This window comes from Panicum virgatum, chromosome 3N, assembly GCF_016808335.1.
Source record: "Panicum virgatum strain AP13 chromosome 3N, P.virgatum_v5, whole genome shotgun sequence".
Taxonomy (NCBI): domain Eukaryota; kingdom Viridiplantae; phylum Streptophyta; class Magnoliopsida; order Poales; family Poaceae; genus Panicum; species Panicum virgatum.
Genome location: NC_053147.1, coordinates 18,708,985 through 18,734,562, shown reverse-complemented (window position 1 = coordinate 18,734,562; position 25,578 = coordinate 18,708,985). Strand labels below are relative to the sequence as shown.

The following is a 25,578-nucleotide window of genomic DNA, read 5'->3' as shown; positions in this document are numbered from 1 at the left end:
AGAAGGGATTGTACTAAAATTTAGTCTCACAGATTCCACAGGCTACATTTGATGAGCACACATGCCACAAAATTTGCACATCTTTAGTATTCATCAAACGGCGTGAAAATGTACAAATAAAGAGATTTGGTAAGTCGGAAGATCATGATTTTCAAACTGGTAGTCGCTACTTATATTACATCCAAAGCAGCATTTTTCGTACAACCTAACATCACTCACCCTTACCACATATAATACAACAAGTGGTACTCCTCCCTAAGGTTATCTTACAACATCTCTTTCCTATGTACAAGCTACAACAAGATAAAACACGAACTTTCTGGGACTAGTCTAAGGCGCCTAGAAGTCGTCGAGGTTGCCCACAGAAGAGGCACTGCCGGAAGAAGAGTCATCCGGCTGAGGGTTAGGCTCAGCAAGTGCGTGCTCTGAATCTAGATCAGAAACTCCCTCAATCTCCTCGGGGTCCTCATCTGCTGCTGCAGGCTCAGCTGGGGCATCTAGTTGCTCCTGGAGCATACCAACATGTGCTAAAGCATCAGCCCAATCTGCTTGAAGCTCATTCACCTGCCCCTGAAGAAAACCAATAACTATGTTGCGCTGCTCTATCTCAGCACCATGCTCCATAGCCTGATGCTCAAACTGTGCAATGGCCAGATCCCTCCCAGCAACGGCATCCTGAAGTCCCTGAATCTGATTATCCCTCAAACGAAGGCCTCGCTGAAAACTCTAGGCCAAGTCTATCACCTGGTCCATGTGTCGCTGCTGGAGTATCTGGTAGTGCGACTGAGCATTCATATATCTGACTACTGCCTCGATAGTCTCATCCGCTACATCTCCAATCAAGTGCCCAAAGTGTGTGACCCTGAACAGCCACTCTGCATTTCCAGCACTGACTGCTGGGAACAAACCAATAGGGTATGCAGCTACCTCCTCGGGATGGTGCTCACAAAAAGTGGTGATAGCGTTGAGAGCTGCTTTCTCAAAAGCATCCACAAGACGGTATCCAATCACCTCAATCTCAATCGGTGGCCACTCCAAGGTGGGGTGCTGAGGAATGGTCATCTTAACTCTGTTCTTCTTAATTCCATCCTCCGAAAACTGGCGTCCCGTGTACTGGGGTGGATCTGGGTAGTGGAAGATACGAAGTGAATCCCAAAGAATCCTCGGAAAACCCTCCCAGTACAGACAGTCGGTATGAGCATTTCCCTCCTCATCCCAAAAGACCTGGGAACAAGTCGCCATCTGAATCAAAAATGATTCAAATGTGAGTAATGTGATTATCTCAAGACTTCTCAAATAAAACTTTAAGAAGACTGCGGAAAAACAATTACGATTCTAAGTCAAAAGGTGATATGGTTCCAAACTCAAAGAATAATAAACCACAATCGGTACTGGTTCATCATTTGAGATTCTAAGGAATGAGAAGATCCTTACAACAACAAGATGGGGTTTAGGAGGAAGGCATAACTCGAAACCATATTTTTCATCCAAGGAAACCTAAGCATTTTAACAAACATGCTACTAAAATCAGAGTTTCACTCACTCATGTTTTAAGCACACTAACACTTATCTTATAAGGATTCATACTAGAAATTCCTTAACAAGCTCATGTAGCAACTTCAACTATTATGAACCAATCAAACATCAACCAAATATGCATGCACGTCCTGACCGTCCTCACAAGATAAACAATTGCCAACTATGGTTGGGCTTACGTGGTTAGCACGGTGGTATACATAAATACGGCTCTCCCTATATAGCTAGTCGATACATTCTAACCGTTCTTATATTATCGAATCGTGGTTAGCGTACCTGCATAAGATTGACAGAACATAAATACATATATACCCAATGAACCTTTCATGCCAGCACTCATGAAAGCGTTCCCAAACATTACCGCTCACTATAGAAGCGGCAGCCATACAATTTCCGTCGTATGGCCAACGTTAACATACGCTACTCAGAGGCGTATTCACAACTTCCTTTACTCCCAATATTGTCGACCGAGGTCGGTATATTGGCAGCAGCTCAAGTAGGCCACTGCTTGAGCGCAGCGTTCGGTTCGCATCGCCGACGGGAAGGTCAGACTCCCTCAGCTGACTGAGCACACTTTACTTCCAATATAGTCAACTAATAGTCGGTATATTGGAAGCACCTCAAGTAAGCCACTGCTTGAGGGCAGCGTTCGGCTCGCATCACCGACGGGAAGGTCAGACTCCCTCAGCTGACTGAGGATCCTTACCATCTTACCTCACGTAGGTGCGTCGTTACAAGAATTAAGAGTTGCTTGTGAGTATGGTTTGACAAAATATAAAGTGCTAGAAGTCAGATAACATAAACCATACAGAAATAACCACCTAGTAATTCCCATAAATTCCCTAGGACTTTACGTTCTAATCACAACTCTTAACGAATCCAACGTAGTTTTCCGAAATACCTTGTTCTTTCAATTTTATAAGAAAACCAGTTTTTAAGGTTCCAATATCTCCGGTGTATGCTTGCAGCTCTGATACCAGCTGTGGTAGAACCGCCTAAATTATCCCGGCTCAAGTGCGCAGGCCATCACCATAAAGGCAACATTAGCTTAAACGCACTTCAAACGGAACAATTTTTGGTCTGTCGGGTAACGTCCCGATACAACCACCGATTCTCGAATCGAACAAGCATACCCCGCACGAAGGCGAGTCCAGAGATATTACAACCACAATTTTTACAACACAGGCATAGTAATGATTACAAACCAGTTGAAAACCTTATTACAAAGCCAACTTAAGTAAAACAGTTATACAAGCCATAACTATAAGTTCAGAGTTTAAAACAGCGGAAGATAAAACACGATGTATACAACACGTCGCCAAAGGATACCAGGCTAGCCCAAGCCGGGTATCACTCGTCATAGTCATTGCTGGTCGCAGACGTATCCCACTCTACGGACCAGCCAGAAGGCAACGAGCAAGGGTAGGTCAAGCTAGCGATCTGATCCTCAAAACTCAAACCTGAAAAAGAGTTCAACAGCAAGGCTGAGTATTCTAATACTCAGCAAGACTTAACCGCCAATGGGTATAAGTAGCCCACCTTAGCTAGACTATGCAAGGCTTTGTGAGGCTCTGGTTTTCTTTTGCTGAAAAGCAATAAAGAGTATGTCCTTAATTTCAAGTTTTAGCTTTCAAGGTTCTAGTTGATTAACCGTTCTAGGTAAGCAGCTACTATCCAATCATGGTAAAAATTAAGCAAACATCAAGATTGATTATAGTATTGTTGCTCTTCTTACTCTGTGTGGCAAAGAGATCAAGCAGTCTCATTTCATCGTGAGAGGCGGACGATTCAGAATCGAAATTCAACCTTGCAAGGAAAACCTAACACACACGTTTGGAACACCGTCGGGTCGTTTCCAAACAACCGTTTGCCTTTCTTTCCGGCTCGTGGATAGGAACACTCTCCCCGACTACAGGGCTCCAAGGTCCACCCGTGCCCGGTCCACCCTTGTCCCTAGAAGTCGTAGTGTTGCGCAACATAAATAAAACCTATCTCTAAGAGAGAGTGTCAGGTATATCCACTCCCCGGTCCAATCGGTTACTAGGCTTACCGCGTACCATATTTACGGCATGTGGCTAGTACGTTCAAAAACTTAACCAACGCTACCACACACCGCGACCTTAGCAAGTTCAATAACACAGACGGGGTCTCACATAAGGTCATGATATCGAACACAACCCCGTCCGTCGTCCTTATATTGATAACAGAAAGTAAACAATCAATTCCTATAAAGCTCGCGAGTGACAGGCAATCACCCGACTTTTACCGGTCCTATCAGCTTAGCAAGTAGTCGAACTCAGGTCTAGTGTTCAGTACATAGGTTCCTAGGATCATGCATCTAGGGTTTCAATTCAACTCCTATGAACTGTAAATGCACAAGTAAAATAATACAGTAAAAGATATTAATTTGAAGTATAGGTTATGTCCGGGGCTTGCCTTCTCGGTAGTTGCTATCTATTTCAGCCCTAGGCTCTTCCGAACTTTGGTCCGGGGCTTCAGTTAGTTCCGCAGTGTTTACTTGAGCTTCGAGATCACCTCCGTCAGATTCCGGGATCAGCTCGTACGTCCCGTCCGATAAGGCAGTCGTGTCTATATGTAATGCAAAAACAACATTATAAGCACACATGGGCAATCGTTTATAGAGTAGTTAAATAACACGTTTAACTACACAAGGCATCATGATCAACAGCACAAAAGAAGTTAACTAACTTCATAAAATGAGTGGTGGTGATTTCCTATACAACTAAGTCATGGTTTGTAAATAAATCAACAAATCAGAGTACAAATAGTAATAAATTATACCAAAATTACAATAAACAGAACATGAACAAATTAATCTACCCTGTAAAAATCATGCCAAAACATTTAACCATGTAATCACAATAAATCATTTATGCAGGCAACACCTAGTACAAGATTGAATTATACCGATCAAACTAAAGCAGATCAGAAGCTCAAAATTTAAAATGAGATCTACACAGGGATGATCTAGCTACTGTGAATTTTTCATGAGTTTATCTACACAGAATTTATTCTGAGAAAATAAACAAAACAGACATCAGTTTAGCAAGATTCAAATTTAACTCCTATTCTAGCCATGAACTGAAGCTCAAACTTCCTGTACAAGCTAAGCTACTCAAAAAGAACATGCTGAAATAAAATCATGATTTATTACGAACAGAAACTATTTACCATAAATAAAGTGTACTAAACAAAGTTTAAATCAAAGAAAAAGATACACAAGAGAACTAATCATGAAATTTTTATAGCAAAGCTAGTGTAACATGAGTAAAGCACCACAAAAATTTCAGAGCAAGACCAGCTTTCAAGCATTGGATAAGAAAAAGACTAAACATCTAGTATTTATTTACCTAGTGACACAAAACCATATATACAGCAAAAACTTGCAACTAAAGCCTAACATATTATGGTTCTACTGCCTAGAGCTCTTCAAGAGGATTCCAAAACATCAAAATTTTCTATTTTATGAATTTTCTACGAATTGATCTAGAATTTCAAAGATCACAGCAAACTATTACAAACAAGTCCTTAGAGCACTATTCCTCTGAGTCACTGACATCGCAGACAGCCCCCTGGGGTTTTTCAAATTCAAACTCGGGGTCCCTGGCCGTGGGGAAAAGAACAGAGGGAGGATGGCCGGCCAAATCCGGCGACGGTGAGCGCCGGCGGCGAGGGTGGAGGGTCGTGGGAGGTTAAGAAGGCCAAGGCGCACCTCTGGGTGGCTTTGGAGCTCGAGAGGAGGGCCGGAGATAGCGGGTCGACGGCGAGCGGCGGCTTGCGGGCTCGGAGCACGGCGGCGAGGTAGCTCCGGTGAGGTTTGGGCGAGGGGAAGTGGCCTGGGAGCTGCGCGAGGTCGAGGCGGTGCTAAAGGTGGGGGATGTAGGGGTGGAGCGGGCCTGCAGTGGCGGCTCCGCGGCGGGGTGAGCTCGCCGGGGTTCAAGCAAGGCGGCGGCGGCGTTCTGCGGCGTGGGGTTGGGGAAACGGAAAACAAACGAAGGGAACGGGTTGCGGGGCTATTTGCAGTGCTCAAGTGCGCGCGAGATTGAGGGCTGGGGCTCTGCGGCGAGCTTGCCACGGCGGCGTCACGGTGGCGGCCGCGAGAAGGTTCTGGGCTCGCCGGGGTGGCGTGGCTCGGCTGTGGAGGCTCCAGCGCGAGGCAACAGGAGGGGGAGGAGCTCCGGGGCGACGCGTGGGTGACAGCGCACGGCGAATTAATGGCCGGGAAGGCCGGGAAGGCGCTCCACGGCGGTGGCGGGCGGCGCTGTCGGCGGCGAGAGAGAAAACAGAGCAGGGGGGGGTGGAGGTGGAAGAAAAGGGTCGTTTTGCAATTACCAAAAGTTCCAGGGACCTCTCTGTAAACAAGCAATAACTTTTAAACTAAAGCTCAAATGAAAAAGTGCCCAACATGAAAGTTGTTCAACTTTTCAAGATCTACAACTTTGATGTTGTGCAAAAATTTATTTGACCAAAGACTCAAGAGCTAAAATTAAAATCATTGAAGAGATTTTGAATTCTAGGAAATTTGTCTTTTTCAAAGCAAATTCACTTCAACTCTAGACTCAAAAGCAAAAATGGCTGCCATGCATTAAATGCACTGAAATTTTGCAAAAACACCCTCCACTAAAGCTATAATTACACAACCTATTCAACACAACTGCAGAAAGGACCTTGCATAAAATCATAATTACACATATAACCTTTCATAATTACAAAAAGATCATTTTTACGTAATTCAAGCACATAATGCATAGCAAACCTACACAATTACTGTGCAGACACCTAATTAAATTACTGTGCAAACACCCGGGGTGTTACAATAACCGATGGAGAAAGTTTGATATCTACGATATATCAGGCCTCAAATAGATCAAATTATATTTATGTGGTATCTTAAAAGAGGGGTGATTCTAACAAAAGACAATTTAGTTAGAAGGAATTGGAATGGGAATAAAGCTTGCTGTCCTTTAGCAAGCTGTAAACTATCCAACACCATTTTAAAAAAAATGTTATTATGCAAAATTTCCACCGCGTGCAATTCATATTATTTTAGGTAAACCGTCACCCGTAAACATAGAAAATATATTTACTAATTGGTCTAAAAGGGGACCACAAAGCACAATATAAGGTTATTGACAGGTGCCACGGCTATCTGCTGATCATAGCCACTGAGCAACTTTTTAGGTGCTTTTCAGGGACATAGACTCCGATTTTGCAGCATATTGATGACCGAAAAGAACGGCTTGTTAAAGTATGCCAATTTCTAGAATATATAGCTATGCAGTTCTCCGCGTCTTACATATAGGTTCTTCATATTGCGTATTGGTCATTAATATTAAATATAATATGGTTTATATTTTGAGTATGTGCTTGTAATAATTGCGGGCTGATGCCTATCTCCGAATGGGATGTGAAGTTGGAACTTTTTCCATTAATAATACTAGTGGAGATGTACGTGCCACAGACACGTATTTAATTTTCTTTTCATCAAGCAATTATGTTATTTATTTTTCTTCTAAAAATAATACGCATTTTTCTTTTTCATTTCATAAAACAATGATATCAATTATTATCCTTCCAAAACTAATAATGATCTACTTGCGCGTGACTAGCCTCCCAAACAACCTCTTTGCCAAAATCCTTGCACGGGTTTGCGTTTGTGCGCGACCAGCCTCCCAGACGACGGTCACCGGGGGTCAGCATAAGCACAGTGGATCCTAAAGCTTACGGTGAGTGCACTTGAAATGTTAGGAATAAGAAAGTTGTACATGGTGCACGGATTCCATCCAGAGCATATATATGGTTCGATTTTTCTTACTGCCGGGGCATGGAGAGTTCTCTAATGTCATACAATGTTGACGACATGAAAGTGCATAAAGTCTGCACTCTTTTTTGAAAACGAAACAGGAGGGGCAGGCCCCTACTGAGATTTATTCACTGAAGAAAAGTTTAATTACAAGTGAAGAAGAAAAAACAAGAGGAGAAAACAAAAGAGAGAAAGAAATAGAGGGACAGATAGAGAAAGAGAAAGACAGGAGATTACAATGATTGTAGCCAAGTGTTTATATGTGTTGTCATTTCTCGTTTCACTCTGTAGAAGTAAAGACATTTCAGCTATGAAAGCTCTTTTGAAACTGTCTACAGATGGATCCAAGTTCTTGAAAATACAATTGTTTCTGGTGACCCAAATACTCCAGGACATGAGGATGATTATTTCCATGAAGAAAGGAACCTGTAACTTATCCTTTATCTGCTTGAAAATACTCAATAAAGGCCTGGTAGTTATGACAACCACACCTATGGAGGCCCAACAGGCTTTAGCAAAGTTGCATCGAAGGAATATGTGAGCAATTCAGGTCTTTGCAGGATGCAAAGATCACGCAGGATGCAAAGATCACAAGTGTAAGAGCATCTCCAAGAGGTTTTCTAAATTTCACTCTCTAAATCATCATTTGAAGAGTCATGTACATAAAAATCCATCTCTATATATTTTCACATTCCAACAGCTTTTCTATATCTTGTTTACACTCTAGAGAGTCATTTTCGCTATCTATATTTGGCTAGCGAGAAATCCGGAATAGATGATGGTTATATTTGGATAAGCACTTAGAGAAGCTCTTGGAGGCTATTTTTCCATCAAAATCTATATTCTTAACAATTAGGATATATATAGAGAGTCTCTTGGAGTTACTCTAAGATTCTAAAAAAAACTCTACCCGGGAGGTGTGAAACGGACCCCACCGTTTTTTCATTAAGAGGAAGCCTAACCGGCTAACCGGGTAGAGAAACCCCCCCGAACCCTGGCCCATGCCCGAGAGGGCCAAGCCTTGCGACGAGTACAGCGAGGGTTTTTTTTTCTTCTAGCAGCCTGAAATTTGCTTCTGATGAGATTCGAACTCAGGACCTGCTGGGAGCGCGACGCTACCGGGCCGGGCTAGCCAACTCAACCGCCCGTCCTTTCGCACCATGTTCCTTCTTCTAAGTAGATCGCTAGTACTCAGTTTGTCTCTCAAGGGTAGCCAAAAGAATACCTTGTGCTTCATCTGACACTTGGATTTCCAGATCGCATGAAAAAAGAGGATGGACCACGCGGTGGCCAATAATTTCTTTGTAAGCTCGAGAAGAAGTTCGTGTTGCCCCAAGTATAGGTCCAAATATTCTTATCCCCTTGTGGTTGTAAAAGTTGTATGCTGTTTGTTAAGTCTTGGAATTGCCGTCATATTAGGAAAAGAGGGTTTTTTTTGAATGAGATCCCTTTGTCTTTGGCAAAGGAATGAAGCTCTGGAAATTTTAACTGTAGGAGTTGACCATTCCAAGTATCTGTCCAAAACAAGACAGTTGTTCCATCAGCTACCTTATTGGACACGAAACTAAGCGCGCCTATCCTTATACTCATTATTGCCTGTCAATGCAAGTTAGTTGGTAGATGGACACTAAAGTTAGAGAAACTTGTCACTTGCAGAGTTGCAGTTGCTGGGGGCTCGATCGGTTATGTCTAGTTTTGGACTTTTGGTGTAGTGGTTTGGATAATTCTACTTCAAGTTCGGTGATCTCTATCACCCTGTGCTTAAAGGCATGCCTTATCGTCACTAGTGCTGCAAACTATGTTGGGTAGACTTCAAAGAACATGTAAGCAAAGCCTTCCGATGGGTCTGGAGCTATTTTATGGTGGACCTATACTTAGTTTATTTTACTCTATTTGCTTTGGTATACAAATTAATATTATCAACAACGTTATTAGTTCCTCACGTTGGAAACATCACTAAACCCATCATCTATGTTTTAGAGACTATGCACTTTTCATTTTTTTTAAGGAGGCGATTATATTATCGACAAGTGTTAGATGATGAAAAATGTGATAATGCTAATTCGCCTGAGGCGGTTTAATTTTAACCTCAAGTGGAATTTGAATTGCATGCGTCCTCGTTATCTATTATCTTATTATTTGGCCAAACGGAGCCTCCACGTTCGCTCTCAAGGTCTAAATTAAAATTCTCACGTTAATCGGAGAAACTAAGAAAAATTAAAATTACCCACCACTGCCATTATAATAAAAATTGACCCAAAATACCCCTGTGTCTGACTAAATATAGCTCATCATGCCATTATAAAGAAATTAATCCAACCACTGCCATTATGATAAAAATTGACCCAAAATACTCCTGTGTCTAATTAAATATAGCCCACCACGCCATTATAAAGAAATTAAACCAATATTTAACATAGTAACGAGACTCCAAACAACTAGCCTTGGGTAAGCTAGGAGATTCGTAAAAATTACGATCATGGTTTTTAATTCATTTTTTCTACGGGCATAAACATCGATAAAAAAAATTCCGAACAAGCTTTAGAAAAATATTTGCACACCACAACACCACGCTCGAAAAAGTAGAAAAGTTGTAGCCTCACAATGTACTGAGATATCTTATTATTTGGCCAACAAACGAAGCCTCCACGTTCGATTTCAAGGCCTAAAAATTCTCACGTTAATAGGAGAAAATAAGAGAAATTAAAATTACCCACCACTGCTATTACGATAAAAATTGGCCCAAAATACCAATATGTTTGACTAAATATAGCCCACCATGCCATTATAAAGAAATTATTCCAATATGTAACAAAGTAATGAGACTCCAAACAACTAGCGTAGGGTAAGCTAGGAGATTCTTAAAAATTACTATCATGATTTTTAATTTATTTTTTCTACTGGCATAAACATTGCTAAAAAAATTTCGGGCAAGCTTCAGAAAAATATTTGCACGCCCCAGCACTACGCTGGAAAAAGTAGAAAAGTTGTAGCCTCATAGTTTACTAAGAAATACTATCATTTTAGTTGAATAATTGTAACCTTATAGGAGCAAGGAATATTATTTTTAGCATACAATCAAAACATGTACAGAAAAAGTTAATATGCGTTCTACTTACTAACATTTCAGTCAAAAGTCATGTTGACACTAATAAATGACGCTAAAAAAAACCAGAAACAACCTTATGTCAACCATTGTTTAGCTCACTGTCTTAGTCAAATCAGTTGCAGCATATTTAAATTGATTAAATTAGTACCCAAGGCTAAGAGAGGAATAAAATAGGTGCACTAAATCCATATTCCATTGGAAACTATAAGGGGGGTGAGAAAAAAAATAAGAAAAAAGAAAAGGAAAATGAGAAAAAGGAAAGACCACAAGCCAGCGCGGATACGGAGTGGACGACGCGGAGGAGTAGAGTGTAGAGGAACTATTATTGGATTAGGGGCAACAACGAAGAAATGAATGGTTGTGAGTGAATATGATTCACTTGCTCTATCGATTCTACGAGTTAAGTTGGGAATGAGAGAGTAAACCTCTTTTTTTTTCTCTCCCCTTGAGCAACTAAAATAACAGCAAACAAGAAGCAGCACCACCAGGTGAGTACTAGGAAGATGTCAAGAAGCTGCCGCAAATCATTGACTTAGAATCCAAATAAAATAAATAAAAACATACGCTACAACATTAACTGTAACACATAAACCTAAAAAATGCTCACAAAAATTCTTATGTCAAAAATAATACTACCTCCAAATGAATAATAATCTGTTTGCTATTGACGCGACCCTCAAAACACAACTTTGAGTACTATTAAAAAATTTACACTTTAGTGAAACTAAATATTTTTTAATCAACATATACAACAACAAACTTAGAACTATCTCAAAATGGCATCCAATTCAAACCTAGAAGGAGTATGAAAATAAAATCAAATTATTGATCCTCAAAATTGCTTTAATAGATCTTGATTTTCGTCAACAAAAAATTACTTTATGAAAGCCAATTAAAAAGGTGTAACCTTAAATATACTTACACCTAACTGCACAAATAATAAATATAAATAATTAAATAATTTAAAATGTAACATTAGAGATTGTAACATCTAGCCGCGCAAATGCACGGGTGGCCTTCCTAGTTGTAAGATGATGCCATGAGTTAGCTTTTCGACCATTTTGTCCATGGTGTTCCATATATACAAGCATTGGCTTCCTCATTTCTAATACGTTTGGGAGCCCATCGTTTGTCCATATGACCTTAAATATACATAAACCCCCCACGCACCATGGCTGGTAGAGTACATATTACTGTACAGCTGAATGTGTTGTGTCTGAAATATATGTTCTGTTTTGAGGAGAGAAAGGAACGGTTTTGTCTTTGTGACATAATGAGAAACTCACATGTCCTGAAGATGAATTCACATGTTTTCATGAGCAGTTGGTGCCAGCAGGATATATAGCTTCTTTGATCCATATAAATTTATAATGGTTGAAGACACCTGCAAGGTAGTCTGAATAATTTCATGTCACTATTTCCAGATTCATCCGCACAGCGTGCAGCTAACTACTGATATAAAATTTCTCACTGGGTACCTAGCTGATCACGACAATTGACTGAAAACAGTCTGATGTACTCGCATTTCAAAGCCAATATCTGATATTGGTGCTTAGCTCGATCAACTGTCAGATCACAGAAAAAAACAACAGAACCGTGAATCGCAGGGCAATTCTCCTTTGGCACGCACGGCTATTATGCATCTTCCAAGCCAGCTTACCTCCATCCATTAACATGCTTACGCATGGCTGCATGCCTCCGTGCCAAAGGAGATATACCCTGTAATTCATGCTCAGCACATGCTGACATGCCTACTTAGTCTCTCCCTATAATAAGTTTCTGAACCTTGACGCTCGCCGATGAATGTGTTTGCGCCTTGACCTTGTTTATATAGGGCACCAACAAACGGATATGCTCCGAGGATGGGAACTATTCCGGGGGAGCTAATCCCTTCTTGCAGGTGGTCTCTCTATCCGGTTCCCTTTGGAATGTGCTCGTGGAATGGTCCTCCTCTCTTAAAGCTAGCCAACCTTCCTTTTTCTGATGTTCAGTACAAGAACTTTGTGCAGGTTCATCCAGTAATGCAGACAAGATTACCTCTTGGGATGCCAAGCCAAACTATGCTTGTTCAAGTAATGCCACAGCCTTAGAAGTAGGTGATTGCATTGCACGGATAGCATTTAGCATGAAACCAAGCTGTCTTAGCAGAAACTACCAGTGGAGAGAGACAGATGGTATACCTCCAACACACAGATATGAATAGATTTTATTCTTGGATAGCCTGCCAGCTTTTAACTGAGACGTTGCTGTTGAAATCACCCGGGCGTTCCACATGGAGCAGAGGAATCGTTGCTGTATATATGCTTTTGTTCGTAGGCATTTGCATGTTGCTGCTACAAGGGTACATTCCATTGGATCTTCTCTTCTCTATTCGCGCGCGCAGTTCGTGAGCTTTCCTGAATGAAACACCAGGCATAAAGTGGCAAGTGTTAGCAGCTGGCCTGCTTCTGTACCTAGCTGACCACAAAGGAATATTGTGTGCTGAGCGCTTTGATCTGTAATGGTCAAAATGAAGTTCTTCCCTGACAAGTAGTCGTATCATGAGATAGAGATGGCTGTGAATAAACTATCGTTGATACCATTTTTAAACTTTTAATTCTCAGATTTAGATCCTACAGCACCTGCGAGTAGTCCGTTTTTGTTTCTTGCTGGCGTCAGAAAACAACAGTTTTCCCTTTCTTTGTAGTTCCATTAGGTCTAGTACCCAACTAGACCATTTGTACTACTTCTAACTCCTCTTTGATGAAAAGGCAGAGCACCTGCCATTGCTCCTAAAAAAACAGCACCTGTGACACTGAACATTATTCATGTTGTTGTCCGAACGAACAACTCAAGTTTTTTCCTGTAGCGACCCTGACGAGTCTGAATAATCAGTGGCGAATCTAGAATCTAGATTTAGGGAGGGCTTATCTTCCTCTTCTTCTTCCTCCCCCTTCTTTTTTTCTTCTTCTTCTTCATCATTTTCTCTTTTTCCTCTTGATTCATGATTGAAAATTGTAGTGAGGCTTTGAGGGAGCTCCATGTGTTGTATAGGAGTAGGGGTGGAGCACCCCCCCTAGCTCCGCCGCTGTGAATAACTACTACTTACAGAACGAAGCAGAATGTGCCTGAATGCTGGGGAAGAGAGAATCGAATAACCTAATCTCAGTCCGTTGGAAGCTATGAAAATATACAGCACAGACGACTGCAGAAATCACGCATAATGCATGAATGAAATACGGCTATCTAGACAGCTACTGTTAGTTTCTTCTATAGAAATAAACAGGTAGCTATGTAGGAATGTAGGATACTAGTAAGACCTTGACCTTGTTTAGATGGTGTAAAATATCACATCAACTATTTCAGCACATATTTGAAGTATTAAACGTGGACTAATTATAAAATAAATTACATAATTCATCTGTAAACTAACTCCGTCTGTGTTGACTGGAAGACTTTCTTGAGTCGTCTCAACATAGCCGGTTCCAAACCCGGGTAAAGGAAGAGGGTTGCTGTAGATTTGGCGAACCAGCGTAAAAAAATAGCCACTCTGATGGATATGAAACCCATAAGAAACTCGTTGGGGCGTAACCCTCTTAGCGACACGCCACATCGGAACCCGGGTGTGGTGTTAAATGGGCAAGGACCGGGTCGCCACCCCCCCAATGGCGCGTCGTATCGTGACCTGAGTACGATGATAAGTGAGCAAGGGTCGGGTCGTCACCTGAGTGGCGCGTTACATCTATGCCCGGATGTAGTGATAAATGAGTAAGGGTCTTCGCACTTCCTTCGACAGGTGCAAAGGGCAAGGAAGCTAGCCGAGCCAACTAGGATTTGTATAGGTAGCTGGAACGTAGGGTCCCTAACAGGTAAGTTGCGAGAGCTAGTTGATGTAGCAATTAGGAGGCGTGTAAATATTCTATGCGTTCAGAAGACTAAATGGAAGGGCCAGAAGGCGAAGGAGGTCGAGAATACTGGATTCAAGCTTTGGTACATTGGGGCAACATCGGATAGGAATGGTGTCAGTATCTTGATCGATAGGAGCCTTTAGGATGGAGTCGTAGATGTTAGAAGGTGAGGCGACCGGATTATCCTGGTCCGGATGGTAGTTGGAGATTCGGCTGTGAATGTGATCAGTGCCTATGCCCCTCAGATAGGCCTTAGCGAGAAGTAGTTCTGGGAAGATCTGGATAGTATGGTCAGTACCGTGCCTATCAGCGAGAAACTCCTCATATGAGGAGATCTCAACGGCCATGTGGGTGTGACTAATATAGGGTTCGAGCGGGTGCACGGGGGTTTTGGGTATGGTAGCAGGAGTCAAGAGGGGAAGGATATTTTGAACTTCGCATTGGCCTATGACTTATTGATAGCAAATACCCTTTTTAGGAAGAGAGAATCCCATCTTGTGACCTTTTGTAGTGGACAACACTCGAGCCAGATAGACGGGAGGATAGACGGGATTGCTTATCCTTGCTAGGAGGGAGGATAGACGGGATTGCTTAGATAGTAGGGTGATACCTGGGGAGTGTGTTATCCCTCAACACAAGATTCTGGTGGCGGACTTTCATTTTCGGGTACGTGCCCACCGGGACAAATGTGCCAAGATTATGAGAACGAAGTGGTGGAAGCTTAGAGGGGAAGCGGCGCAAACGTTTAAGGAGAGAATACTGCATGAGGGGCCTTGGGAAGAAAGAGAAGATGCCGATGACATGTGGCTAGAGATGGCGACATATGTCCGGAAGGTGGCTTTAGAGGTGCTTGGCGTGAGTAAGGGAGACAAACAGGAAGAGAAAGACACCTGGTGGTGGAATGACGAGGTGCAGAGGGCTATTAAGGAGAAGAAAAAATGTTTCAAGCGCCTCCACCTTGACAAGAGTGCAGCCAACATCGAGGGTTATAAATTAGTGAAAAGGGCTGCAAAGCAAGCTGTGAGTGTAGCAAAGGATAAGGCGTATGATGACCTGTATCAGCGACTAGGCACGAAGGAAGGGGAGAATGACATTTATAGGATGGCTAGGATCCGCGAGCGGAAAACACGGGACATCAACCAAATCAAATGCATCAAGGATGGGATAGATCGACTTCTAGTGAAGGATGACGAGATCAAGGGCAGATGGCGAGAATACTTCGACAAGCTGTTTAATGAGGAGAATGAGGGCACTACCTTTGAACTAGATGACTCTTTTGACGATATTAACAGACGTTTTGTGAGGAGATTTCAGGAGGCAGAGATCGGGGCATTTTTGAAGAGGATTGTTGGGATCTTTGCTTCTTAGATGTCCAGACAGGGAGCATGAACAGTAAGAAAGATGACAATGAAAGTAGATGTCGAACTCTCCAATAATAATTAGAAAATTCAACCCTTTACACTGTAGAGAGAGGGGGCTATTTATACCCCTAGCCCTCGGCCAGGGTTTCCTAAATTGCCCCCTCCCAACTCATTTACAGCTCACTCTTAGCCGGTTCCTGGGTAAAATTACAAGGTGAGAGGTTCACAAATCTGACCTTCTCACGTATTCGGGAGGTGTACAAATCCGACCTTCTCACATATTCACGTTTTTCTCACATGTCTACAATCGACGAAGGTTACAACAACCTTCGGGTACCTCCGGGAGTTTGAGCCATGAAGGTTCCATGAACGAGCAATCAGCCGTCATCTTCGCTCCCGGCGGTGATCTCTTTTCCCGAAGGTCTTGGCCTTCGAGTTTATGCTTCCGGGTAGCCGTTTGTCACCTTCGTCCCCCGAAGGTGAGCACCGAAGGTCTTGCTCTTAGACCTTTTGCTTTCGAGCGGCGGTTTGTTTCCTTCGCCCACCGAAGGTTGTCACCGAAGGTCTTGGTCTTTAAGCCTATGCTTCTGAGTGATCCTTCGTCACCTTCGGGTACGCTTACCCTCCTCTTGTTGGAGCCCTGCAAAAGAGTTAGGGAGTATTTCCGAGGGTAGGAGCTTGTCCCGGAGGTCCAATCCCCAATAGTAGCCCCTCGAGGGCGAGGTCCGAAGCCGACGGTCCGAACCCTTGTTAATGAAGAAGATTGCGTGTAACTGTAACACCCCAGTGTTACTGAGCGCTAATCATGAGCTTAGATTCATTTTTTAGGAGTTTAATCTTGACGTTAGCGTTAATCGAGTTCGCGCGGTAAACATCATTTTAGCAGTGTTCGATCGCGTTTTTGTCTCTGATCCGAGCTTCAATTCAACTTTCGCCCAAAAGCAAAGTTGTAGATTTTCTCGTCCTCTACAACTTTAATTTTGGCCAAATTTCGAGTTCTTATATCAAATTTCGAGTTTTGGACGGTCAAAATCGGCTCAAAAACTTTGAATTGGTCACTTTGCCTCCCCTGCTTGTCAGAGCACCGCCGGCCTCAACGTCGTCGTCGCCACGCGTCGTGCCGACGACCACCATCGCCGCTTAAGCGCCCACGTTGCCGAGTGGGACGCCAAGTTCGCTTTCACCTCCCCGTTCCCCTTTCCTCGCCCGTGCGCAGAGCACGCAGCTGAGCCGAGCCCTAGCGCCGCCGCCGCCGACGTCCGCACCGGCCACCTCTCTCCGCCTCACCTCGATTCGGTGCGCCCCGACCCCCCCCCCACCTCATCCCGCATCTCCTCCGCCCCTTTTCCGAGATCGATCGACCCTCTACTGGGCCGAATCGACCCCTGCGCCGCCGGCCACCATCGCCATCTCTGTCGAAGCCTCGCCCTCGCCGTCGACGACCCCCTTCCGGCCTCCCTCTGCTCCAATCGAGTGGCCGGTGAGCTTCTTCGCGCGCCCCTCTTCCTTCCCAACCCCATCCCCGCTCGAATCCCGCACCGCCGGAGCCGGAGCGCCGCCGTGCCACCGCAGATGCCCTGCTGCACCGCCGGCGCACGCCGCGCGCCGCCCCCGCGCGAGCCTGCTCGCCGCCGCCGCGCGCCCCGAGTCCGCCGAGCATCCCTGAGCGCTGCACCGCCTAGCTCCGCGGCCGGCTTGCCCCGCCACGGCTGAAACGACGCCGCCACCGCACGCCGCCGCGAGTTGCCGCCGCCCCTGGCCTTGCGCACCGCCGCCGCCGGGCTCCGCCTCGCGCTGCCCCTGCGCAGGTCGTGAGCGCGTGGGCCTCCTTGTGCGCGGGCCACAGCGCTGCCCCGCTGGCCGGCTCCCACGACCGCCGCGCACGCGTGCCAGGCGCGCCGCCGCCGTGCGCGGCCGGGGCAGAGCAGGGGAGCGCCCCCTCCCCTCTCTCTCTGTTTCTATGACGAGTGGGGCCCACGTCCAGGAATTAAGGGTGGAGTTGTTTCTTTTTATTTATTTCGGCTGAAAGTTTGTAATTGCATAACAAATCGCAGAAAAATGCTAAAAATGCAAACCTAATTTTGTTAGGTTTCTAAAAGCAAGATCTTCAGAATAAAAATACCTATGCTTGTGAAATGTCATTTTTACCCCTGCTAAAATTATGGTTTGAGTTTAAGCTAGTTTATTTTGTATCGGTTGTTTGGTTTGTCTAAAAATCCTGAAAATTTTATTGTAGCTTACTCTTTGTATGTGTAGTCCACTGAAAAAGTTTTAGGTACATAGCCTATGTGCATGCGTGTGGATCTATTAGTGCTTGATTCTTTTCATTTCGATAAATTCTTGTTGCTAGTTAATGATTCCATGCATGTGTAATCTCAATCAAGCAAGCTCCTGTTTTGATCCATGCTGCTCTAGAGTTATGTTAATCCTTCGAAGCGAGTTCGTAACTTTTGCTTGATAGGACACACTTCAGGCTAAAAAGGCCTTAGAACCAAAAGCTGCACATCCGTTCTAAACCATTGTTATCGTAACCCTAGTTGTAAGGTTGCTCTGTAGACGCTTTTGGAGTTTGGTCCATGTCTTTCATTGTGAGTAGTGCTTTGCATCATTTCTTGAGTCTCATGCATGGCATATTTTCCTCGTGTAGCCGCCGACACCGAAGTCGCCTACGAGCTGGTTGCCGAGCCGATCCAGGAGCCGCAAACGGGAGAGCAGCAGGAGGGCGCAGTCGAACACGCTCCCGAAGAAATTGCTAACCCCGCTAATCTGCAAGGCAAGCCCCGGAGCATATCCCTTATTTTAATTACTCCATGTTATATTAAAGTATTGTGCATTTACGTTCGAGGAATTAATTGGAACCATAGATGCATAATCTTGAATAACCAGTGTCCTTACTAGTGCAGTTATTGTTAGCACCGCTATGCTTAAGTAAACCGGTAGAAGACGGGTGATTTCCTGTCACCCGCGAGATATAGGGTTGTTACTTCAGGCAGTGTTATGTGAATTAATGCAATGAGAAGGAAATTGGAGACCGGGCGGAGGTAAAGTTGGACATGATTATTGATTAAGGAAAGTTGAGTCTCCGCCTGCGTCGATTGAGGACCGTTCCATTGTTGGCCCTTTGACTGAGGATTGAACAGTACTAACCACATGCCGGAAGTAGGAGGTAGTCGAAACCGGTAAGCTAATTACCTTAATTGTGTCGGAATCTGGGTCTCGACCTGTGGTGCTGGGTAGGGTTGACGGATGGTGAAGTAGCCCACGGGTTCACTGGGTGTTCGCACGTGCGGGGCTCATCATCCGGGTGCTTGCGGGCTTGATTCAGACTTCGGGGTAATTATGAGAACAGTTGACGTGTGTGGCCCGACGGGGTTTTCACGTGTCGTGTGAGTTAGGTCCACCTTGCAAGGTTAAATCGGATCGATTCGCCGTGACTCGCGGATATGAGAGCCTTGGTCAATGCGTCGCATCGTAGTAAGGATTGAAAGGACAGAAAGAGAAAAGTTGGACTTTTATTGATATTCTTGAAAAGATAATATGATTAACCATGTGTGCTCTAGAGAATTAGGCAAACCTAGTTTCTAGCTATCAACACAATTGGAGCTAAAATATTGAAAGTAAGGATCCAGTATTAGTAGCTTTTCAGCAAAATAACCCAGAGCCAAAAAGCTGTGCATGTCTATATAATGGGCTAAGTATACCTATAGACGGGTAAGCCTTGCTGAGTATTAGAATACTCAGGGTTTGGTTGTAACCCTTCTGAGCAGGTTGTTTTCCGGAAGACTTCGAAGAGTTCAGTGCATCCTGGATTGGTCAGCCTCTTCCTCCAGGTTGGACGGTCGAGTGGGTTCCGCCTTCTCCGTGATTGCAGGCAGGTGAGCCTCACATCAGTGGGCAAGATGTGAAGCTCGTCTTTTGTTATCGACGTTATCTACCGTATGATATTTTGAAGCTTGTTTCAAACTGTTTGTACTTTCCGCTGCGTTTGAACTCTGTATTCGAAATGTAACTCTGGCTTGTAAAACTTTATTGTAAATTAATTTGGAGACTTTTGTTTAACTCTGGTTGTAAGTTAAGTTTGAAAACCTTTGTTGCTTGTAATCACCTGTGCTCGTCTTTTGGCGAGAGTTCCTGTGCAATCGATCCTGGTTAAAGCAGACAGTCTGAGTGTGCTAGTGAAGTGCAGTATCGGAGGATTAAGTTAAATGGTTAATAGTGCACTTGATCGGTATTATTTGGACTGTTCTGTGACAGTAACCTTCGGGAAGCTCCCGAGGAAAAACATCTCCCGAACCGTCGGCTGCAACGGTCGTTTTTTGTTGTATACGTGTCGTGCTCTGATTGCGCCGCTTGGGCTGCCGTCTCCTCGGTTTTACCGCTAGAACTGTTCCTTTTCACCGCCTATATAAGCGGAGGAGGGGGGTAAAACCTGTGCCCTCTCAAGCTTTGCTTTCCTTCGTCGCTTTTTGCTATAAAGCGCTTTGTCCGAAGGTTCTGGTTTCGTGCGCGGTCAAGCTGCTCGTTTTCTTCGGTGTAAGTAACTTTGCGGCTCATGGCTCGCACTAAACAGACAGCGAGGTTGATCGAAGGTTCGTTTGAGCCTTTGTTTCTAATTCGTTTGTTTCTAATTCGTCTTTTCTTATTTCTTCATACATAAGTGGAATTTTATTTTCAAATATTGCAAGGTGGTAATGGACATAGCAACACGAGTTAGAAAATATATTATAAATTTTTCAACATTATTTTTATATGAATTTGTATCTCAAAGATTAATTTATTATTAAATGCAGTACCCATCAAAATGATGACAAAAAATATGATGTATTTTTTAATATATTTTATGATGTCTACTATAATCTTGCAAAATTTTAACTCAAGTCCACTTGTGCATGGAGAAACAAAAAAGATAAATCGTATTAGGGGGTCAGCATTGCATCAAAACATAGTACGGTGCGGGGGCGCGCAGCTTAACCACTGCATCACACACGTAGACGAGGATCTGTATCACAAAATGGGGGTCAAGATGTGGTCATGTGGGTGTTTTGTTATCCTTTTTGTCGTTTTGGTTGGTTCTTCTCTATTAATATATGACCGAGGATGCTCGGTTGAGTTTTTTTTTTCAAGAAACAGAATGATCGAGGCCAAGGATGATGACAAGGCACATGGCAGTCAGCAGCCTGCCTTTATTCTTGGGAAAATTGGATATGTACCATTAAAAGATCATAAAGTTAGATATATACCATTGTTATCTTACTGACATATCCACTATTTCCTTTGTTTCTTGTAAGTGGGCATCATCTAGATGCTAGAGGACTGGACCAAGGCATTGTCCTACAGCATATCCTCTCCTCATCGCTACCTTTCAGAAACCAGATCGAAGCGAGTATAAATACCCCTGCACAGTGATCGCTAACATGTGTGCCTGCCTGCTCAAACACGGAACAAATCATCACACTATACAGGGAGCAATTCGTTCTGAGCATCAGACTGAGATGTGCAGCTGCATTGCTGGGCAACTTCTCCTTTGGCAGATGCGCTTGCTGCTGGGGCTCGCAGGGCTACTGCCAAAGGAAATTTGCCCCGGAATTCATCTGCACAACAACCACAAACAAATTAAGGCGAAAACCCATCTTTGATTACAATGTATTATGCAAGGCAACGGTTAATGTACATACATGTGCATTTGTTTCTATTGCATCTTGAATATGCATGTGCATTTGTTTACATTACATCTTGAATACAACAACATAGTCTTTTTTCCCAAGCAAGTTGGGGTAGGCTAGAGATGAAACCCGAAAGAAATAAGTTCAAAGTTCAGGCACATTGATAGCTAGTCTCCAAGCGCTCCTATCCAAAGCTATCTCTTTAGAGATATTCCAATCCTTAAGGTCTCTCTTAACCGACTCATCCCACGTCAGTTTAGGTCTACCTCTACCCCTCTTTACATTATCGACCCGCTCAAGAACCCCATTACGCACCGACGCCTCAGGAGGTCTTCGTTGGACATGTCCAAACCATCTCAACCGATGCTGGATAAGTTTTTCCTCAATTGGTGCCACCCCGACCCTATCCCGAATAACTTCGTTCCGGACTCTATCCCTCCTTGTGTGCCCGCAAAACCACCGCAACATCCGCATCTCTGCTACACTCAGTTGCTGGACATGTCGCCTTTTTGTAGGCCAACATTCAGCACCGTATAACATCGCCGGACGAATTGTTGTCCTATAGAATTTGTCTTTTAGCTTTTGTGGCACCCTCTTGTCACAAAGGATGCCAGAAGCTTGCCGCCATTTCAACCGGCCAGCTGAAATTCTATGCCTAACATCTTCATCAATGTCGCCATCCTTTTCTAGCACCGATCCTAAATACCGAAAAGTATCATTCTAGACCACCACTTGCCCATCTAGACTAACGTCTCCCCCCTCATGCCTAGTCGCGCTGAAATCGCACATCATGTACTCGGTCTTGATCCTACTAAGTCTGAACCCTTTCGACTCTAACGTGCGTCTCCACAGCTCAACTTTCTATTAACCCCTGCCCTACTCTCGTCAACTAGCACCACATCATCAGCAAAGAGCATACACCAAGGGATCTCACTTTGTATATCCCTTGTGACCTCATCCATCACTAAAGCAAATAAATAATGTGCCTGTCTTGTATTGTATATCACTTTGTAGCACCACATTACATCTTGAATATACACGTAATATATTTTGGTGCCTGTCTTCTACAGGTTATCAACATCACTACGTCTAGATTTACAGGAGCAGCATGGGTGTCGACTGGGAAGGCAAAGCGAACCTTCCCATCACCTCTGCAAACAATGACATTGTACAGTAAAGGTTTTCCAGATTTGGCCAAACCATGGCAGATGTTTTCTCTATTCGGTGGACTAATCTTTGTTGCCCACTGCCTCTGGAAGCTTGTATGTCGGAGGCCTGTCTGCGCCTCGCCTTGAGTATTCTCGCCACCGTCTGGCAGCAGCCGCCACTCTCTTGGCTCTCTCCGATGCTTCTTCCTCTGACAGTATCCACCAGCAACAATCAGATTCAACAATACAAGAGTTGGTAGACAGACAGTAAGTGGATACATATTTGCTAAATGCTACAGAGTAACCAGGGTACTTCTGAGTTCTGACAATCTTACCATTGTTTTGATCTCGTGGTGGGGATCCCCAGACATCGCTCCAAAACCTGCCTGTGTCTGAATTCTCTTGGTTCACCATCTGTGTTCTGACTTTTTCCTGCAAAAATCATGCAGATTTACAATTTAAACATTAATATATTTTCTTTTAAAAACCATTGCATAAGGTGAGTGCAAACGAACAGTACCAAGACTTTTGCTTGCCTCTTTTCCCAACGAGCACTTGCCTACCACATATAGAAACAATATAAGTTGACATTTAACAACAGCACAGATAGGCAGTGTTTAGGTCCAGAAGAAATTATGCTACTGATACAATTGCACTTCGGTAACCTCGATATTGAATGTATGGCATGAACAGATTACTTTGAATCTTTCCATACAGAGCAATTATGTTAATTTGCATCCACGACCGAAGGAAATGGAATCTTAAGAGCATGCCATGGAGTAAATTAGGTAAAGCAGATAAAATTTACATGAATAAAGATATAATTACCATTCGAAAAACATCGACTGAAGCTCCCATACCAGCAAGCATCAAACCAACCTGCTCACATTTGAAATTCCAATTACTGCACTGCTAGAAGAATTCTGGATAATACCAGCAGATAATTCTTCTAAATTCATAACTACTCAATGCAGTATGAGTGCTTATATAGAAATGCAAATTAACCGGACTTGCTTCAAAGTCAACCACGACAGTAAAACTATAAAGGTCACACAGAATCAAAGTTCCATCGGATAGAAAGTTTACTTACATTCACTCTCTCTACTCTGCGCATCTCATTCTCAAGGAGTGACAGTTGTGCTGCAGAAGTCCAGTGGATACAATCGACAGGGCTGAAAATGGAAATAGTCGTCGGGCACAAAAAACATTAGCATCTGAAGAACTGGAAACACATCAGCAACATATCCACTAATTCGTTCTGAAACCTTGAATATCTTGCAAGAACCATTGCACTAATGCTGTGGAAACTACAAGAAGTAAGTAAGTAACAACTGAATAGATTCAAGCACTTAAGTCTCACCAACTATCAATGGCATCCTGGATTAGTTCAGTACTACCCGACTGGGAGTAGACCCTTGATCTCCCAAAATCTTCCTCAATTTGAAAGACGTTAGGGCAGATATTGGCACAGTTTTTACATCCTGCAGCGGTGCATCCACATAAATAAATGAGTTGTGCTACTCATGAACCAAAAGAGAAACTTCTATTCACAGCAGAGCCATCAATATACCAATGCAGGTAAACTCATCAACAAACACTTGATCCTTGGGTGCACTGTCATCAAAGAAAGGGTTTATTGCTGTCGCTGTGTACCCATGGATCTCATCATACACTGCTCGTTGTGCTGGATCGCTCAGCACCTGCCCTTCCACGCCCCATGTTAGCTCAGTGCAATGACAAATTTCAGAGCACAAAGAGAACATCTTGCACGCAGCATGCATAAATGTAAAGACTTGACTGGTGGCTCTTACCGAATAAACCTCGTTGATGAACATACAGAAGTTGGTCACATCAGGGTCGTCCCCACTAAGATCGGGGTGGCACGCTTTCATGCAACTGTAGTATGCCTTCTTGATTTCCTCAGGTGTTGCATCTGGCATCTGGTGGTAGAAGAATCAGGTGGTCCATATTAGCAGAAAACTCATTATCTCAGATAGATAAGGTCAAGACTATTATCAGAACTGAACCTAGATAAAAAAGATAAGTAAAACATTTTTTTCTTATGGAAGTAAAAGTAGCATTTTGATTCTTCGCCAAACGTTATATAGCCTGTAAACAAAATTATGAACTTGTTGCTACCAAGAGCAAAATAATCTAGCAATTACTCACAGACCATTCGGCCATAATGTCATAATGTATGTATTTAAAATTATCAAAATGGCCATCATGTCATGTATTTCGAAGTGCAAATGTTTCGGGTGCTATTTTAGCGAAGCAAATATTAGGAGTCCTATTTTAGCGAAGCCGCTCGTTTCGAGTCATATAATAGCAATTTTCTCCAGAGGTTTAACCCAAAGAACTAACTCTTTCCTCTACGATCAAAATAAACAAGCCAAGGTATAATTGCTAAATGGCAAACCAAGGTTCCAGAATATACATACCACACCCAGAACGGAATAGTAATCGTCGGCGACATCCTCCTCCGGCCTCTCGTGATCCGCTTCCGCCGCAGTGGCTCGGATCCTGAGGCTCCCCCTCCTCCGCACACTCCAACTCCCCTGGCGGTCGCTCCTTACGGCTCCGGCGAACCCGACGGTGGCCAGCTGCCGCGTGGGGCGGGAGCAGGGGAAAGACCGCGGCAGTGTCGCGAGCGAGTCGGGGAGCAGCGGCGGCGAGAGGAGGGGAGGAGCCATTGGTTACCTGATTTAGAATGCGGCGACCTCCAGCAAGATCGGACCCGAACGAGGAGGCGAGCAGGCGGCGGCGACTGGTTTGCTTTTCTTTGTGGGACTCTGCCATTTTAACACTGTCCTCTGCCGCCACTAATTCTTCTGGTTCAGGTTTAACGGGGGTCTGTTTTTGTAAACTGGACCTTGCAGAGACTCATATTTACAGTAAAGAATATTCTGCCATATGGCAAAAGCACGTTCATTATTTTTTTCCATTTTAGGGAAAATTCATCTATTCTGTACCGGATGAAAAATAAGCTAAACTATCAAGGATTCATGATACCCGTTATGGGAATTTAAAAGGCTCGATTTTGAAATTTT

At 43.7% G+C, this 25,578-nt stretch overlaps 1 protein-coding gene and 1 long non-coding RNA gene across 3 annotated transcripts; both read right to left on the bottom strand.

The window, feature by feature from the left end:
- Window positions 1–8,019: 8,019 nt before the first annotated feature.
- Window positions 8,020–12,286, bottom strand: LOC120664842. Of its 2 annotated transcripts, none has more exons than XR_005671037.1 (3): window positions 12,130–12,286; window positions 11,948–12,034; window positions 8,020–11,865 (listed from the first exon to the last, which is right to left on the bottom strand). It is a non-coding gene; the product is annotated as an uncharacterized LOC120664842 (long non-coding RNA). The 2 variants fall into 2 exon arrangements; XR_005671038.1 differs by having other exon boundaries at window positions 8,020–11,853.
- A 10,059-nt stretch (window positions 12,287–22,345) lies between these two features.
- Window positions 22,346–25,320, bottom strand: LOC120664841 (chaperone protein dnaJ C76, chloroplastic-like). Its single transcript, XM_039944194.1, has 9 exons — window positions 24,970–25,320; window positions 24,340–24,468; window positions 24,099–24,228; window positions 23,889–24,009; window positions 23,619–23,700; window positions 23,357–23,407; window positions 23,049–23,087; window positions 22,864–22,960; window positions 22,346–22,737 (listed from the first exon to the last, which is right to left on the bottom strand). The coding sequence occupies exons 1-9, from the start codon at window positions 25,219–25,221 to the stop codon at window positions 22,610–22,612; spliced, it is 1,029 nt and encodes a 342-aa protein (XP_039800128.1). The 5' UTR covers window positions 25,222–25,320; the 3' UTR covers window positions 22,346–22,609.
- Window positions 25,321–25,578: the final 258 nt, after the last annotated feature.